At 31.9% G+C, this 19964-nt stretch overlaps 1 protein-coding gene across 1 annotated transcript in view; it reads right to left on the reverse strand.

Annotated features, from left to right (window-relative positions):
* Positions 1-3712: 3712 nt before the first annotated feature.
* LOC149807122 (transient receptor potential cation channel subfamily A member 1-like) overlaps positions 3713-19964 on the reverse strand; it is an 81410-nt gene continuing 65158 nt past the window's right edge. The window contains exons 18-26 of the mRNA XM_089962328.1: positions 19309-19477; positions 15772-15861; positions 13429-13598; positions 12784-12913; positions 11913-12107; positions 8963-9031; positions 8336-8446; positions 7860-7966; positions 3713-7193 (exon numbers count right to left, since the gene is read on the reverse strand). Of these exons, the coding sequence (XP_089818454.1) occupies positions 6950-7193; positions 7860-7966; positions 8336-8446; positions 8963-9031; positions 11913-12107; positions 12784-12913; positions 13429-13598; positions 15772-15861; positions 19309-19477 (1285 nt within the window). The 3' untranslated portion in view covers positions 3713-6949. The remainder of the gene's footprint in view (positions 7194-7859; positions 7967-8335; positions 8447-8962; positions 9032-11912; positions 12108-12783; positions 12914-13428; positions 13599-15771; positions 15862-19308; positions 19478-19964) is intronic.

A 19964-nucleotide genomic window follows, 5' to 3' on the forward strand; every position in this document is an offset into this window, starting at 1 on the left:
TTTTCTATTCCTTCTTGGTGGTACATACGTGTTTATTATATGTATTTTGTTTGTGTGTATATGAATAAATATTTCTTTTGATTCAGGTGGAGCTGGTAAAAGTTTCCAATCAGTCTGTATTGCTTTATTAATTATTAGTCCTACTCCTGATTTTAGGTTGGTGAAATTAAGCTGATCTTCTATGTAGATTATTATTTTCTGTTGTATATTATGTCATATGATTTTGCTAGTTCTATCACAGATTTAGCTTTTTTGAAATTAAATCCATTTATATTTGTTGAAAGTATTTTAATCTTCCTTGCTTCTCCATTTTGGATAATTGTTTTAGTGTGTATTCCAAATTATTTTATTGTATTTTGGGTTTGTACTATTCAAAGTAGTGATAAATGTTTATACATTTTGGTGTCCGTTTTCTCATTATTTTCCTTTGTGGGGGAGGAGGGATGTATTTTGTTGTTTTCTTTGTTTTGTTTCATTTTGGTTTTGTGTTTTTTTTCCTTCTCATTGCTGAAGTGTTAAGAGTTGTCTGTTTGTTTGGGCTTGATGTTGGGGTTTGGTAGTCCTTTGTTTTTTGAGGGTTGTGTAGTTGTGGTCTTCATTGTTGGTAGGTGATGTAGTTGAAGTACTGGTTTACAGGCTGTCTCATTTGATTCTTTGTCTTATGCAAGTAATATTTGCAGTATTTGTGTGATTTTCTTTAGCATAGCCTTAATATTTTTTTGTCCCTGGTGAGACTACCTGAAGTCATTTTTTGTCACTTTGCCTCCTTTTGGTGAATTAGCTTTCCTTTTATTTGCTGCCTTTTTTATTTTTTATTTTGATATTGGATTGAGTGTTGTTTCACTATCTGACATGGATTCTTTATCCATCTTGTTTTCATGTTGGGCTTGTTCATTTTGTGGTGTGGTTTGTGGTGTTGGTGTCTACGTTATTGTTGTTTTTGTGTATGATTGTGGCGTTTGTAGTGGAGGGTTAGGTTCTATGGGGTATTTGCTCTTCCTCTATTGTCACGTCTACTATGTCTTCTATATCTTCTATGTTTTGCGTGACTGCTTTGTGTGTATGTGTTCATTGTGGGTTGTGGGTTTGTTTCTGGATTGTTTTGTTGTTGTCATTGATGCCTCAGTTGTTTACAATCCCATATCTAAAGTCCTACAGTTCCACAATTGCCGCATGCCCTTGACATGTGGCAATTATAGTACCATGTCTGGACAGGTATCCCATACATTTTGAAATGTGCGGGAATTTTTGGGGCATCCTTTATATCCACCTTAACAACAATCTTTCCATTATGTACACCAGGGAAGGCTTTGAAAGTGTCCCTTCGGACACTTGAGGATTTGACCCCAGTTCTCATTTAAAACCCTCCTGGAAAGCTTTCAGGCAGATTTCCTTCGGGAACCTGGATACATAAATCTCAGCAAATTTCTTCTCTATTAATCTGGTCATTGGAAGTGGGACTCACCCTTGCCACCACATCCCCCAGCATATTTCCTGTTGGCAGCAAAAAAATTCTTTTTTGAGATAAAGGTAATTACCCCTCTCCCAGTATTATAGAAGGTTTCGAAGTTAGATGAATTTGTTCCTCTTGCTGCTAATGCTGCTAGTATAGTGAAGTCATTAGGCCTGTCAGAGGCCTGTATGTCTGATAGGTCAATTGCTTGAGCCCACAGATCTCTAAAGGCTTTAAAGGTCCTGCCTTTTCCAATTTCCTCCTCTTCAGTGCAGAAATACTCCTTGAGAATGTTTTCCCCATTAATAAATTTAGGAGTTGTTGTTGCCATTTGAGTCTTAAGCACGCAAAGAGTTTGAAAAGAACTGTTGGTGCATAACCTCTATTACAGCAATTGAGGTGGTAGGATATTAAATTTCTTGATTATTAGATTGTTCATTTTAGAATTTAATTTTGTTTGTATGCAAAAAATGATAGATGAGAAGTTACCTTCCTTTTATTGTCGGTATGCAGGCGGATAAAGGGTGGGAAATCTAGGTTTCTTCCTTTACCACATCCAGATATCCTTGTTTCTTGATGTGTTCAGGACCACTCACTGACAAGACATTCCGTAATGTGAAGATATTATCTTATGGTGAGGCATTTATATGCAGACGAAGTCGTCATACATTGTCTTTGTGCTGGAAGCATTCAGTTTTTCCCATTGAGAGCACTTCGCACATGCAGCATAGGATGAACTGAACTCACTATTTCAAAATATTGTACAATATACATAAATCACCCTTGGGTATTGTTGTACACAAAAAATGAAACCCGAGTACAGGTATTTAATAAATTATAGGATTTATACAATTCCGTGATACTCACATTGGCCAAGTTTGACATTCTCACCTGCACCAACATACGTGAGTGATCTGTGAAGGCTCCATCTTAGACCAATAGGTCCTCCAGGGCCACTGGTCAGTAATAATCAATATCTTAAATATGATATACAGTTCAATGAAACAAACACAGATTTCAAGGTAGAATGTGTATTCAGTATTGTCAACAATAAACTACACTCAATGTAACATCATCTTTCCACCACAGTTTATTTCACATTTCCATCAAATTGCAATTGCAAACAATTGAATATTTAGTGGTATTGGCTGAAATGATAAAATCTATTTGCTTTTCTTCAACAGCTGATCTGCAATACAATTACCCTTTGAAATTTCTTGACATGCATTGAATTATGACTTAACAAGTTTATTAAATATTTCCATCTTTATGACTGCAAATAGCATAAAAACATAATTGTCTGTGACATAAGTAAAAGAATTGGGCTATCATCACTATTACAAATTTTTCTCTATAATATCACATGACTGACACATGGACACACTCACCTTGTCATTGATATATATATAAACAACACACACACACACACTCTATAACTGTATGCATGTATATAAATATATATACCTCAGCCCCTCAAAAAATCGCACCCCGATAACTCGCAAACCCACTTATAATGCAGGGTCAGGCATGGATCCCATTTTTTTAAAGCAAGAAAATACCAACAAAAAAATTATCTCTATTTCTTGAACTTGAAAAAAATTGCAATAAGAATTGGTAACTGAAACGTTGATATATCGCTCGTTTTATGGTCAAAAATGGTAGATATAACCAGGAAATTTTAATCAACATTTTAAAATTATGAACTTTTAATAAGAAGTAATATAATTGGTTACATTTTATTTCCAAACGACATTCTTAGTACACCATAATTAAAGATATTCAAGGAAATTTTGATCAATGAAAATGTCACTCATGCCTTGTTTAAGCAGTAAATCAATTATTAAATGCCAATTAAACAAATTTAGTTAAGTGAAATTTGTGCTTTAATTCTATCTTTTAGTTCCACATAAGCATAATCATCATAAATGCAATGTGTATTTAAACTTAAAATGTGTCACTTTACCATAACAGCTATGTTCCCAGGCTCATAATAATAATGTACTGCCTACACAAGGCATGACATTTCATTGATAAAAGTTTCCTTGGATATCTTTAATTACCGTGCACTAAGAATGTCGTTTAGAAAGAAAATGTAGCCATGACTTCTTATTAAAAGTTCATAATTTCAAAATGTTGATTAAAATTTTCAGGTCATATCTACCATTTTCGGCCATAAATTGAGTGATATATCAACGTTTCAGTTGCGAATTCTGATCGCAATTTTTTTCAAGTACAAAAAAATAGGGATCAATTATTTTGTTGTTGGTATTTTCTGGTTTTAAAAAAATGGGATCCACACCTGACCCAGCATTATTAGTGGGTTCGTGAGTTAGCAGGGTGTGAGATTCGAGGAAGTGGTGTACTGTGAAACTGTCGAATGAAAATGTTCCATGTGCATAAATGTCTGAATGGTTTGTATTTGCTGCAAAGGTTATTTTTTTGTAATATTCAGTCTCTGAAAGAATTTTTAAGAAATTTTTTTTAATCTTTTAAACCTATTACTCTTCTTCATTCAAAAGATATTCTTGAACAATGAGACAAATCATTTTTACAATTGTATGAAGTATGACTATAACCATTACTATGTATAGCAGAATCTATACTTTTAATTAAAAGTAAATTTACTCCCATGCAGAGTAATATTTCTGCTTTTTTTTAATGAATTTTAAAAGAACTGTTTTTTCTCTAATATTTTAAAGTTAAACATCTGAGCATGTCTAAAATTATTTAATGTCACTCAAAGGAAGAAAATGACACTTCAGCTTCTGATATATGTGACTAAAAATAGACGTTTGCACAGTTCTTAAAACAGATTAAGAGATCACATTACCAATGTCTGTATTAAACAGATTAAGAGATCACATTACCAATGTCTGTATTAAACAGATTAAGAGATCACATTACCAATGTCTGTATTAACAGATTAAGAGATCACATTACCAATGTCTGTATTAAACAGATTAAGAGATCACATTACCAATGTCTGTATTAACAGATTAAGAGATCACATTACCAATGTCTGTATTAAACAGATTTAGAGATCACATTACCAATGTCTGTATTAAACAGATTTAGAGATCACATTACCAATGTCTGTATTAAACAGATTTAGAGATCACATTACCAATGTCTGTATTAAACAGATTAAGAGATCACATTACCAATATCTGTATTAAACAGATTTAGAGATCACATTACCAATGTCTGTATTAAACAGATTAAGAGATCACATTACCAATGTCTGTATTAAACAGATTAAGAGATCACATTACCAATGTCTGTATTAACAGATTAAGAGATCACATTACCAATGTCTGTATTAAACAGATTAAGAGATCACATTACCAATGTCTGTATTAACAGATTAAGAGATCACATTACCAATGTCTGTATTAAACAGATTTAGAGACCACATTAACAATGTCTGTATTAAACAGATTAAGAGATCACATTACCAATGTCTGTATTAAACAGATTTAGAGACCACATTAACAATGCAAATAAGGGAGATTGGATTACAATACATGTATAATAAAAGCATTCAAGTTTGTAATCAATCTGCAAATTGTAACAATATAAGAAAAATATAAAATTCCATGTTTTTGCTGATTGTCAGCCTAATGGGTATAGACAACAACAAAATAAAGTATGGTACAACAATTAAGATTATATGTGTTTATTTGTACCACTATTGTACAAGAATCTTTTCAACTGTAATCCAATTCAAACAATTTCAACAATTCTATTTAAGATACATGAGTCAAAACAACATTCCAATTTTTGTTTCATTAATTATTTTAAATTTTTGTTGGCAAAAGGAACTTTAATATACCATGAGAAAACCTAATATCAATGCTCAACACTGAAATGTGCATACCATGTATAAGAAGACACATGAGTCTGTGAAAACTAACTGATGCTGGACATTCATATACAATGTAATTGTGAACACAATTTTATTTCTGCCATAATTACACACTGTAATTCGATATAATTAACACAGAGAACATTTAATTTTTGGTTTCATTTTTTTATTTTCAGAAAGAGGTACGGTATTAAATGAATGTTTCTTGTTTTGACCTCTGTTGTGGTTGAGATGCACCCTAATAATTTCAAATTAAGGGAAAAGACATTTCAAAGAATTTAGTAAAATTAGACAAATGAATTTGTACAGTGGTGCACTCCTTAGAAGTATTTTAAGTAAAGTCATTTAAAAGTATGATATTTCAAAGTTAAAGCCAAGCATATTTCTTAATAAACAAAATTACAACCATGCCAATCTACTATTTTCTGCTAAACAAAATACACTGCACATTATGACCATGCCAATTGCCTATTTTCTGTTAAACATAATACATGTACACTGTACAATATGACAATGCCAGTTGCCTATTTTCTGTTAAAAACAATGCACTGCAAACTACGACCATGCCAATTGCCAATTTTCTGTTAAACAAAATGCACTGTACATTACGACCATACCAACTGCCTATTTTCTGTTAAACATAATACACTCTACAATATGACAATGCTAATTGCTTATTTTCTGTTAAAAACAATGCACTGTAAACTATGACCATGCCAATTGTCAATTTTCTGTTAAACAAAATACACTGTACATTACGACCATACCAACTGCCTATTTTCTGTTAAACATAATACACTCTACAATATGACAATGCTAATTGCTTATTTTGTGTTAAAAACAATGCACTGTAAACTATGACCATGCCAATTGTCAATTTTCTGTTAAACAAAATACACTGTACATTACGACCATACCAACTGCCTATTTTCTGTTAAACATAATACACTCTACAATATGACAATGCCAGTTGCTTATTTTCTGTTAAACATAGTACACTCTACAATATGACAATGCCAGTTGCTTATTTTCTGTTAAACATAATACACTCTACAATATGACAATGCCAGTTGCTTATTTTCTGTTAAACATAATACACTGTACAATATGACAATGCTAATTGCTTATTTTCTGTTAAAAACAATGCACTGTAAATTATGACCATGCCAATTGCCTATTTTCTGTTAAACAAAATTCACTGTACATTACGACATCACTGCACTCCTTGCAAAAAACAGTCAACAAGATTTTGTTATTATGAAAGTTTAGCCTCGCTTCAGACCATATACCCAATCTTGACTATTATACTTGTCTAAAATCGCACTGAAATACGCTTACGATACAGATGTTAACCTTGCAACTGTAACTCTGGTACACATTGATTTCAGGTGACTGTCTGCACTCACAAAGTCAAATATGTAATCTTTTGTCTTGACCACAAAACATTTAGAATGGACCAACAGTAGAGTTTTAGCTTCCTGTGCAGTTAATGCATTTATGGAGATCATTACAAGACAGGATGACTTGCCAAACTGGCATTCAAGAGCTAATGCTAGTAGATGGCTGGTTGACTTTGTCCAAGACCTATTGCATCATCCCTATAAAATGTATCAGTCAAAATGAATCTTTTTTTATATAACTGACTTCTCTACACTGTTCTTCCAGTAGGAAACAACAGCACTCTGTCTAAGGAGATTATGGCGTATCTGAGGTTTTGACCAAATGCTGTTGTTAGCTTGAGGCAACTTGTCAAATCCCTCTGAACCCGAGAATCCTTCATCCCTGTTTTCTTCTTCTGTGTGTATCTCCATCTTCTGAACAATTAGACGTAGGAGGTCATGCTGCTTCTCCATCTGGGTTGACAATTCCTTCATCCTAAAATATAAGTCTATATTCATTAATTTTTAAAATTATACAATTATCTGCAATCCAATTTGGTAAAAATTGTCATATATTTACAAAGAACAGGCAGTGATTTAAACTTTTCTTATCTCAAACATCTCACACATTGTGTTATTATTGCATTAAGCAGTGACTTATTATCACAATTTATATGTTTGGTGTATTTGCATGACATTCATGGGATTCAAAAATACCCTGACAATTTATACTTGACCCCCATCATTAAGCTTGGAAAGCAATTAGTTATTTTTGAGGATACAAGAAGTGAAGAAGACAAAATAAAATAACACATCGTAATTGTTTTCTATATATTTTATTTGTTATACATTAATGCTCAGGAAAAATGTGCCATTCGAAAACAAGGCTCAGAAATTAGTAGTTACCATGGATGCAGTTGTTTGATTTCCACTATGCATTTTGGCATGTCTAAAGTTTGTCCACATGACTCAATTCTAAATTTCTTATTCTTTAGAGAGTATAATTGTCTTGAATATTGTACACAAAATAAATGAACCAAAGTCTTGATTAGCTTGTTTAATGTATTTTTCAAAATCACTCAAAAATTGTGCTAAAAACTATACATGCATTTTTTCTATGACAACTAGATTGTATGGTATGGGGACTGTATATACAACTAACCTCTGTTTCTGCTTGTAAAGTTCCTCATATAGGTGGACATTATGAGCAGTTGTAGCGTCATTTCCTTCCTCCAAGTCAGCTGCATTCCAGGCCATTCTGCTCCATATCTGATACGAATGACTTGATTAATACATATCCACTGTGCAATGAATGCAAATGTTTATTCCAAGTTGATAAAAGTAGTACTCTCGAGAAGACAAAAAGCTTATGGACTAACATAATCAAAAACAGTGATGTAGCTTTACGGATGCTGTGATTGAGAAATAGGTTTTTGAAATCTTTGTTACTTTTTTTGCATTCAGCATGTGTCAGTCTGCTCCTTAAATTGCTGATGTGTTTTACTGTAACTTTCTGGGTTATGTATTTGCTCTTTTTATCTTCAACAAAAAAGAGATTCAGTCCTTCATTGATGGAAACATTTTGACTTGTACCAGATACTTAGGAATTAAAACTGGACAATTTTAAGCAATACTTACGGACTGAAATTTGCCTGCACATTTATTTGGGTACCATGTCCAGGATGACTGATCAACCCAAGTGAGGAATCGTTGTGGCAATTTTCTTTCCAGATCAGTTTGAAACTCCACCTTGATATAGAATATATGTAACTTATACCATCAGATCAGTTGCATTTACTTTAATTTCATCAGTCATGAGAATGATCTTTTTTATTGCAATGTTTAATATTTCATCAAAATAAATTTGTAATGGTAGTATAGATGAAAGTAACTACTATATTTTAGAACAAAATAATTGGGGTTAGCTGATTACAAATGTTTCTAAATGCTGCAGTCATTCATATATGGCTCTGATTAGCCTGTCTTTGATTGGAATGGGGACAGAGTTTGCTTGTAAATTATATGAATCATTCAAAGACTTGTGACAAATATTTCCACATTACTCTGCCTATGTTTTGCCCCACCCATTTGTTTGCAACTTGACAAAGAGCCATTATGCATATTTTTATAAGTATATATAAAATAAAAAATAGATAAAAATATTTTACATGAAAATGCAGTAGAAATAAGGATACTTACATAACTCAATTGTCAAAGAATGTATAAAAACTACATGTATAATACTATAGATAAAATTGTGCATACCTGCATTGCCAAACGCTTCAAAGTAGCATCTTTTTGAACAGCGCTGATGTCACCAACAGCAAGACCAATCTGTTGAAATAGAAATAGATCAAGATAGATCAAGTTTAAAAGTAAATGAAATAAGACAGAAAATGCTTTCAAAAATATTGATGCATCAATAATGATTTCCTATAGATGATAGTTTCATTTCATTCCAACAAGATAATTTGTAAGCATTATACAGAAGGTCACATATATTCTATCATTTTCATGAAACATTAAAAAGTATGCCAGTGGTTTGATACCACTGTGTATCCTGTTTATGCAGTAAGACAAAAACGATATTAAATTTTGTTCACATCATAGCAGTTCTCAACTGGCATAGGTGAAGGCAAAAAACCTTTGGTAAAATGTAGCACCATACTAGAAGTTAAGCTAATTAGTTATATATAGTGTTCTGTCCATAAAGTGCAGGTTAGTTTTATTTTGCTGAAGATTTTGATAATGGCATGATGTTGTGACTGTGTAAGTTTTGTTGGAACCTGCTTGGGTGTGCTGAGCACTGTTGTGTATATTTAATTTATACTGTGTGCTTGACTTTTGTCCATGATTAAGGGTAGAGTTTTTGCATACCTGATTTTTGTCATGGTTGTGGTCGAGAGGTGTGAATGCAGTTAATGTCTACTGACTTTTGTCATGATTTTAAATAGTAAAAAGATGTCGATTTAAAAAATTAGTGGAATTTCCCATCAGAAATTTGGGCTTCCAACACAATCTATTACATCATAGGTCAGGAGGGTATTTATGGGTACTTAATTATAAGTTTGGTAAACAATTATTTATTCCTGTTTCATATCAGTTTTTGGGTATCTATGATCAGAGTTTTCATTTGTATTCAGATATCATTCAAGAATTATTTATTTAAATTATTCATTGGAATTACAAAATGCTCATTGACTTTTTGGACTGAAACACTACTTTAGGATTATTGAGAACTCAATTAAAGACAGTCAGGATGGTATCATTGTGGAAAGTTAAGACATTTAATACTACTAGAATTAATCCATTTGGACTTGTGATAGTACATTTAGGATTATTTGAAATTTAATTCAAAATACTGTAAATGTCTCTTAAATTTTCAATTATAACTTAGAGAAATAAATTATTTGTTAATTTTACCAAACTTATTGGTTTCACTTCTTTCTGTTTCATAGTTTAAGATGTAGAGTTGCAACAGCAGCTTAGAGCAAATTTCAAGAATGATGATGGAATGAAACGTATTGTTTATTAATTCTAAGGTGAAACCATTTCATGTCTCTTTATATCACTTGGAAAAAAAATACTTATTTATCTCACTAGATATATTGAGGTGAACTGCATCACCATTGGTTATGCCCAGATTGAAGAAAGGTTTTAAATGCCATCTCAAGATTGCACAGATAATTGTTGAGTGTGATGTTTGCATGCTGATGTTCCTGGTCAACAGAGTATGATGGTGTCAGCATTCTGAACTTTGGCACTTTTAACTTATAGCACTAAGGCACTCGATGGGATTAAGTGAAATATGTCAATATTTAAAACATATTTATCCAACGAAATAGATACCTCATTTTGAGTTTTAATTTTTTAATTACAACTATACATTGATTCGTTTGTAATTTTTTAACTGTTTTCTTTTATCTTAGAATGATGATGGATAAACGCAGACAGTGTAAGAGAATCACATCAATCAGAGACCAGCAATTGTCATCTATCATACATTAATGTGTGTCTCTTTATATTGATAAAGTCTTGTAAAAATATTGTCAAGATTTTACACCTGAGTGCATTAAACTCTTCATACCATTTGGAAAGGATTTGTTTGATTCAAATGTAACTTATTTGTTTCTGTTTATTTGATTGGAGTACAGAAGTTCTTCTTTTATAAACTCATATGAATTCATAAGCTCTGGTGCCTTCAGAAGGAGTTTGTCAAAGTCTTTTCATGGAGAATTTCATCCTTTTGTAAAATAGCTTGTGTTATATGTAACTGCTTATTTTTTCTTTGTCGAAGTGTTTGGTTGAGAAAACACCTTACAAGAAGTATGGTCTTCATGTAAATGTTACTTTTCAGCATGATCTAGGAATGTCAGTTACATTGGTGTCATAATCTAAGAATACCATATACACTAGGAATGTCAGTTACATTGGTGTCATAATCTAAGAATACCATATACACTAGGAATGTCAGTTACATTGGTGTCATAATCTAAGAATACCATATACACTAGGAATGTCAGTTACATTGGTGTCATAATCTAAGAATACCATATACCAGGGGTGGGCAAACTACGACCTGCGGGCCGCATGCGGCCCGCCAAGGGCTTTCATGCGGCCTAGGAACAAGTCATCATTCGTACTGACTCTGTTTATGTTACTCTGTTTATCAAATAAATGTCCTTCTTTTGAAGTTTAGGTTTAAATTTTCAAATATTAACAATATATTAACAACTGAAAATTAATTAGATGTTATTTAGAAAAACCTTTTGTTTTTGCTATTTCAAATATTAATTATTTTACTTAATGAACTATGTGGCCCGCGACAAGGTGTAAATTTGTGTATGCGGCACTTGCACTGGAAAGTTTGCCCACCTCTGCCATATACACTAGGAAAGGCAGTTACATTGGTGTCATAATCTAAGAATACTATATACACTAGGAATAGCAGTTACATCGGTGTCATAATCTAAGAATACTATATACACTAGGAATGGCAGTTACATCAGTGTCATAATCTAGGAATACCATATACACTAGGAATAGCAGTTACATTGGTGTCATAATCTAAGAGTACCATATACACTAGGAATAGCAGTTACATTGGTGTCATAATCCAAGAATACCATACACACTAGGAATAGCAGTAATACATTGGTGTCATAGTATTTGACACTATTCCCTTAGGACATAAATTTCCATTGGATATACTTACCAATAAATTGATAAGGAGTATGGGCATGAGAAGCACGAATCCCACTAGCAGCATGATGGTAGTTCCACCAAATAGTAACGTCAGATTACTGTCATCAGTGTAGGGCTCATTAAATGATGCCATGTAGTCAAGCTCCAACATCATCATAGCTGTTCTCAAGATGGCGAGTGCGGGAGTGGAGTAAGCTCGAGATTCCTAAATAATAACAAAATGAATAATATACCTTACATACTAAATTTAACATTTGCTTCAAAGATACCCTAATTATACCCTAATTTAGATTCCTAAATAATAATAAAATGAATGCAATACCTTACATACTAAACGTAGCATTTGCTTCAAAGATAATTATACCCTAATTTAGCATTTTGGTGCAACATTTCTTTGGTGAAAACTTGTGAACCTGATGTACATGTATTGCACTTTTTTTAAACTTTTCAAAAAAAAGTGTGATGTCTTTTCCAAACTCCAGTGTGAGGTTCAAGGTAAATTCGTCTTTAAAGTTCAACCTACACCACAAAAGATAAACACAAATTCCCTTTTCTATACAATGCAGGGGAAAGTATTACAACTGTAATAAAGAAACAATTAACTTTTAACTGAATACAATCTTTTGTGTATTAGTTGTTCTTTTTTATGAATCAAAATGTCTTGACACCGTCCAATTTTATTTCCTACATTTATCATACAAAAGGTTGGTGATGGCCTAGTTACCAAAAACTGGTGCTTATCAATGACGCGTACAAGCATGAAACATTGGCATATGGCCTGCTTTTGATGAAGGATTATGTTTATTCTCAATTTATTTCAGGTATAAATTGTCTGAGTTCTCTGAATTGAAGTGACATATTTTTATCAAGCACATAAATACCTCTGTATGCATGAGGGTGAAGAATGCCAAGCCAAACGCAATGAGGAGTATGGAGAAAACACAAAGGACCTGTAGCAATGTCCTCAGTATCTCCAGGAACATCACAACATATATACCAAACAGGTCAAACCTAAAATTAATAAACAAAATAGCAAAACATCAACTGTCTCACATTTCTGGGTACTGATTCTACAAGAAACATTTGACAGAATGGTCAAGGTCGATCAAATAATTTTATCAAACCTACAAAATAATAAAAACTTTGTATAAAATTTACTAAACTTATATACCCTACGTATCTCATCTGCTAACAAAAAATTATATTTGTATATCAGTAATGGCTCATGGGCATTATATGGCCCTTGACATGTACAAACTGAAAACATGTACACCACTGAGTTTAAAGGACATACAAATTTATAGACTATGCATGTGAACCTTGTGGTTCTTAATAAGAAGAAGAAATGTACTGATCTAACGGCTATGGTGGTTTATATCGAATGGTTTATACATACAGCACCATGTCAAGGAAGAAACATTCTGGGGGAAATGAAATAAAATTTTCAAGATGTGGACACTGCATGCATTCTTAGAAACAGTGGCCATTTGCACTTTGATTCAAAACTATAATTTGGATGCAATTACCTCTGTAGAAACAACAGGCAATTAAACCAAGCAAGGAATATTGCAATTGCACCAATTTCCCACTGCCAGCTTATTTCCGCTTCAGCAATGAATGGAACGATGTAGAGCACAGTACTCACATAAAGTATCCACTCCAGATAATTAGTCAAGTCAAGGAGATACTTTTGACGCTGAAAAGTAAAATGGTATTTATATCTTTAAATAAAATCCACTACAAAGAAACACATTTAGATACATTTGAGATAAACAAAAGAGAATTATCAATCACAAAAATGAAAGCAAAATATTTATACTTATAACTATTGCAAACTATATACTGATTATAGCCGAGGTGCAGCTTTTAAATATACTTGTTTATATCACTACACCACTCCCTAAATAACTCGCACCCTGATAACTCGCAAACCCGCTTGTAATGCAAGGTCAGTAGTGGATCCCATTTTTTAAACCCAAAAAGACCCCCAAAACTAATCCCTATTTGTTGAACTTGAAGGAAATCGCAATCAAAATTGGTAATGGAAACTTTGATGTATCGCTCGTTTTATCATTGAAAACAATAGACAGAACCTGGAAATTTTAATCAACACTATGAAACATCAGATTTAAAAATAGGTCATACAACTTTTACATTTTATTTCCAAACAACATTCCTAGTACACTGCAATTAATGATATGTAAGGAAATTTCGATCAATGAAAATGTCACTTACGCCGAGTGGAGGCAGTACTTTAATAAATAAATACAAACTAGTTTTTTTTAGTTCCTTTTAAGTGTAATCGTCATAAATGCAATGTGTCCTCTTGTAATTAAACATAAAATGCATCTATCTACCATAAAAGCTATGTCCACGAGCGTTTCTCTGGGAACCGAATTAAGTGCCAACAGTGTTTTGATAACTGATTTGCGGAAGTATCTGTTGTATTGTTGCTCTGAATTAAAAGCTGACCTCCTTTGTATTATCACGTTAATTATGTCTTTTGAATTTAAAAAAAAAGAGGTGGAATAAAAGAAAAGTTAAAAGACACGAAAATACTACTAATGACCTCGGATGTATGTCGGGTGAACTCACTTCATTTGGTCAATCAAACACTGTTATGAACGTTATTGTGTATGCAACATAAACTACCTTAAATTAACTGACTCTTTCATAACTGTGATCAAAGATAACAAGGCAGCCAAGTGAAATTAATACTTCATTAAAAAAAAGAGCTTGATTTCACAGATATGAATCATTGTGGGCAAGAGAATTTCAGAGATTTCTTGAACTGGCACTTAGAGATATCCTCAGGGATGATAATAAATTTCATTATTAATTCCAATGAAATCATGACATCAATACTGTACTAATTAAACAATAAAAATTTTAGTTTCAACGTAGACGTGTCATGAAATAAATGTTGCATGTTTTTGAAATAAAAGAATTTTGTTTGGTGGTGTATCAACAGTTAGTCTAGTTCCCTGTTTGCAGACTCCCGATTTGGCAGGATACTATTAAACACCACTATGGGAACCAGACTCATCAAGAAAACAAAAAGCAGTGACGTAATACAAAGATTTTTTGCGTACACATGATGGTTGTTCAAACCAGTTGGAACGATCTTTCATATGTTGGATATTTTTGAAAATAAATACTATTTAAACAGAATGACAAACAACTTCATTAGAAAAAGAATGTTATTAAAAATTATTATTGACGTGATTGTAAAATGAGGATTCAGTCAATAAACAGCCCAGTTCTGTAACGCCATCGCTCCCACCCACCCCGGCCCCGGTTTTCTCAATGTCAAAGCGATATTTTTCCATTTTTGTAGGTCCCTCAGTAAGTCACGCCTTGCTTATTTTTGAAAATAAATGCTATTTAAACAGAATGACAAACAACTTCCTTAGAAAAAGAACGTTATTAAAAATTATTATTGACGTGATTGTAAAATGAGGATTCAGTCAATAAACAGCCCAGTTCTGTAACGCCATCGCTCCCACCCACCCCGGCCCCGGTTTTCTCAATGTCAAAACGATATTTTTCCATTTTCGGAGGTCCCTCAGTAACTCATGCCTTGCTTATAGTGCAGTCTATGTTTGTGGACCCCGTTGTGTGCGAATTATCAAGGAACAGGTGTATTGACATAGTAAGAAACTAATAACACTGACATAGCAAAATGCAGTAACACACATGATTCTTCTACAGTCTGGAAATTTCTGAGGCCGAGTCTGAGATTGAGTTTTCAACTTTAAGCCAAGGCTCTAGAGCTTTAACTTAGAATATGCAACCTTGCAATCCATAGGAATCAAGTAAATTCACAGCACGTTCTTAGCATGCAAATTATTATCACTGCATTCATTTACCTGTTGAATAAACTGAGCCACTTCCTTAACGACATTTAAGCCACAGAAGACTAGAACTACATAAACACTGACTTTGTGCAGCATTTTCATCTGAAAAGAACAAGAAAAACATAAGTGATCATCATAATGAACTTGATTGCATGCAAAAAAGAACACACACACATGTATTTTTCCTCCATAAGATTATTATAGCCTAGTGATTCACTGATATCAAATTTCATATATTTATTTATCCTCCATAAGGTTATTATAGCCTTGTCATTCATCGATATCAAATTTCATACATTTATTTATCCTCCATATGGTTATTACACCCTTGTGATTCATAGATATCAAATTTCATACATTTATTTGTCTCCATAAGGTTATTATACCCTTGTGACTCATTGATATCAAATTTCATACATTTATTTGTCCTCTATATGGTTATTATACCCTTGTGATTCATTGATATCAAATTTCATACATTTATTTGTACTCCATAAGGTTATTACACCCTTGTGATTCATAGATATCAAATTTCATACATTTATTTGTCTCCATAAGGTTATTATAGCCTTGTGATTCATTGATATAAAAATTTCATACATTTATTTGTCCTCCATAAGGTTATTATACCTTTGTGATTCATCAATCTCAAATTTCATACATTTATTTGTCTCTATAAGGTTATTATACCCTTGTGATTCACTGATATCAAATTTCATACATTTATTTATCCTCCATATGGTTATTACACCCTTGTGATTCATAGGTATCAAATTTCATACATTTGTTTGTCTCCATAAGGTTATTATAGCCTTGTCATTCATTGATATCAAATTTCATACATTTATTTATCCTCCATATGGTTATTACACCCTTGTGATTCATAGATATCAAATTTCATACATTTGTCTCCATAAGGTTATTATACCCTTGTGATTCATAGATATCAAATTTCATACATTTATTTATCCTCCATATGGTTATTACACCCTTGTGATTCATAGATATCAAATTTCATACATTTATTTTATCCTCCATAAGGTTATTATACCCTTATGATTCATTGATATCAAATTTCATACATTTATTTTTTCATTGATATCAAATTCATACATTTATTTGTCTCCATAAGGTTATTATACCCTTGTGATTTATTGATATCAAATTTCATACATTTATTTGTCTCCATAAGGTTATTATAACCTTGTGATTCATTGATATCAAATTTCATACATTTATTTGTCTCCATAAGGTTATTATACCCTTGTGATTCATTGATATCAAATTTCATACATTTATTTGTCTCCATAAGGTTATTATACCCTTGTGATTCATTGATATAAAATTTCATACATTTATTTGTCTCCATAAGGTTATTATACCCTTGTGATTCATTGATATAAAATTTCATACATTTATTTGTCCTCCATAAGGTTATTACACCCTTGTGATTCATCGATATCAAATTTCATACATTTATTTGTCTCCATAAGGTTATTACAACCTTGTGATTCATTGATATCAAATTTCATACATTTATTTGTCTCCATAAGGTTATTATACCCTTGTGATTCATTGATATCAAATTTCATACATTTATTTGTCTCCGTAAGGTTATTATACCCTTGTGATTCATTGATATCAAATTTCATACATTTATTTGTCCTCCATAAGGTTATTACACCCTTGTGATTCATCGATATCAAATTTCATACATTTATTTGTCTCCATAAGGTTATTATACCCTTGTGATTCATCAATATAAAATTTCATACATTTGTTTGTCTCCATAAGGTTATTATACCCTTGTGATTCATTGATATCAAATTTCATACATTTGTTTGTCTCCATAAGGTTATTATAGCCTTGTGATTCATAGATATCAAATTTCATACATTTATTTGTCTCCATAAGGTTATTATAGCCTTGTGATTCATTGATATCAAATTTCATACATTTATTTGTACTCCATAAGGTTATTACACCCTTGTGATTCATAGATATCAAATTTCATACATTTATTTGTCTCCATAAGGTTATTATAGCCTTGTCATTCATTGATATAAAAATTCATACATTTATTTGTCTCCATAAGGTTATTATAGCCTTGTGATTCACTGATATCAAATTTCATACATTTATTTGTCTCCATAAGGTTATTATAGCCTTGTGATTCACTGATATCAAATTTCATACATTTATTTGTCTCCATAAGGTTATTACACCCTTGTGATTCATCGATATCAAATTTCATACATTTATTTGTCTCCATAAGGTTATTATAGCCTTGTGATTCATTGATATCAAATTTCATACATTTATTTGTCTCCATAAGGTTATTATAACCTTGTGATTCATTGATATCAAATTTCATACATTTATTTGTCTCCATAAGGTTATTATAGCCTTGTGATTCATTGATATCAAATTTCATACATTTATTTGTCTCCATAAGGTTATTATAGCCTTGTGATTCATTGATATCAAATTTCATACATTTGTTTGTCGCCATAAGGTTATTAAAACCTTGTGATTCATCGATATCAAATTTCATACATTTATTTGTCTCCATAAGGTTATTATACCCTTGTGATTCATTGATATCAAATTTCATACATTTATTTGTCTCCATAAGGTTATTATAGCCTTGTGATTCACTGATATCAAATTTCATACATTTATTTGTCCTCCATAAGGTTATTACACCCTTGTGATTCATAGATATAAAATTTCATACATTTATTTGTCTCCATAAGGTTATTATAGCCTTGTGATTCATTGATATAAAAATTCATACATTTATTTGTCTCCATAAGGTTATTATACCCTTGTGATTCACTGATATCAAATTTCATACATTTATTTGTCTCCATAAGGTTATTATACCCTTGTGATTCATTGATATCAAATTTCATACATTTATTTGTCTCCATAAGGTTATTATAACCTTGTGATTCACTGATATCAAATTTCATACATTTATTTGTCCTCCATAAGGTTATTACACCCTTGTGATTCATAGATATCAAATTTCATACATTAATTGTCTCCATAAGGTTATTATAGCCTTGTGATTCATTGATATAAAAATTCATACATTTATTTGTCTCCATAAGGTTATTATAACCTTGTGATTCATAGATATCAAATTTCATACATTAATTGTCTCCATAAGGTTATTATAGCCTTGTGATTCATAGATATCAAATTTCATACATTTATTTGTCTCCATAAGGTTATTATAACCTTGTGATTCATTGATATCAAATTTCATACATTTGTTTGTCTCCATAAGGTTATTATAGCCTTGTGATTCACTGATATAAAATTTCATACATTTATTTGTCCTCTATATGATTATACCCTTGTGATTCATAGATATCAAACTTCATACATTTATTTGTCCTCCATATGGTTATTATAGCCTTGTGATTCATTGATATCAAATTTCATACATTTATTTGTCCTCCATATGGTTAATATACCACTGTGATTATCGATATCAAATTTCCAACAGGCCACACATAGGGCCTCATTAAATGTACTCACCTCACATGGTCTGATGTCGTATGTTGTGTAATTAGCTTCAGAGCTGTTATTTCCGTGGTTGATGGCAACAGCCCCATAACTGCATGTGGTGATCATTACAGTAAGCAGGGCAAGAAATATGGCATAAAGGACAAGATTGGTCATGTGAAACCATGAGCCATAAGTTCGCCTGAAAGAGACTGTAACTGATTACACTGTATCTGATATAATATTTCACAATTAATTAAAAAACAAAGTGTGTCTTTTGTTATTTTCTACTCCCATCTCTTATTGTTCTCATCATGGTCAGTTATATTTTATAAGCTTGTTCTTATTATTAATTGTTTCAGAATGTCTTCAAGTGTACAATAAAGAACTTCCAACATAAATTTCATAGATTTCATTATGCTTGCTTACAACTTGGAATACCTAGACCAAGACTCATTTCTTTTTAACCATCAAATTTATATTTTACCAAATAATTCAAATTTTATTTCCCTTTGATCTGGAATGTTATCATTGAATTCATATAGCAAAATTCTGTGCTCTTCTCAGATTAATTTAAATTTCCAATGTATTGCAATTTAAGCTGGATTATTTTATAGGCCTACTTGAGTCTGGCCATCACAATTCAAATTAATTACCCCTTCTCTCTCTGTCCCTACAAAAATATATTT

Source organism: Sinohyriopsis cumingii, chromosome 1, assembly GCF_028554795.1.
Source record: "Sinohyriopsis cumingii isolate HCF-2022 chromosome 1, ASM2855479v2, whole genome shotgun sequence".
NCBI lineage: Eukaryota > Metazoa > Mollusca > Bivalvia > Unionida > Unionidae > Sinohyriopsis > Sinohyriopsis cumingii.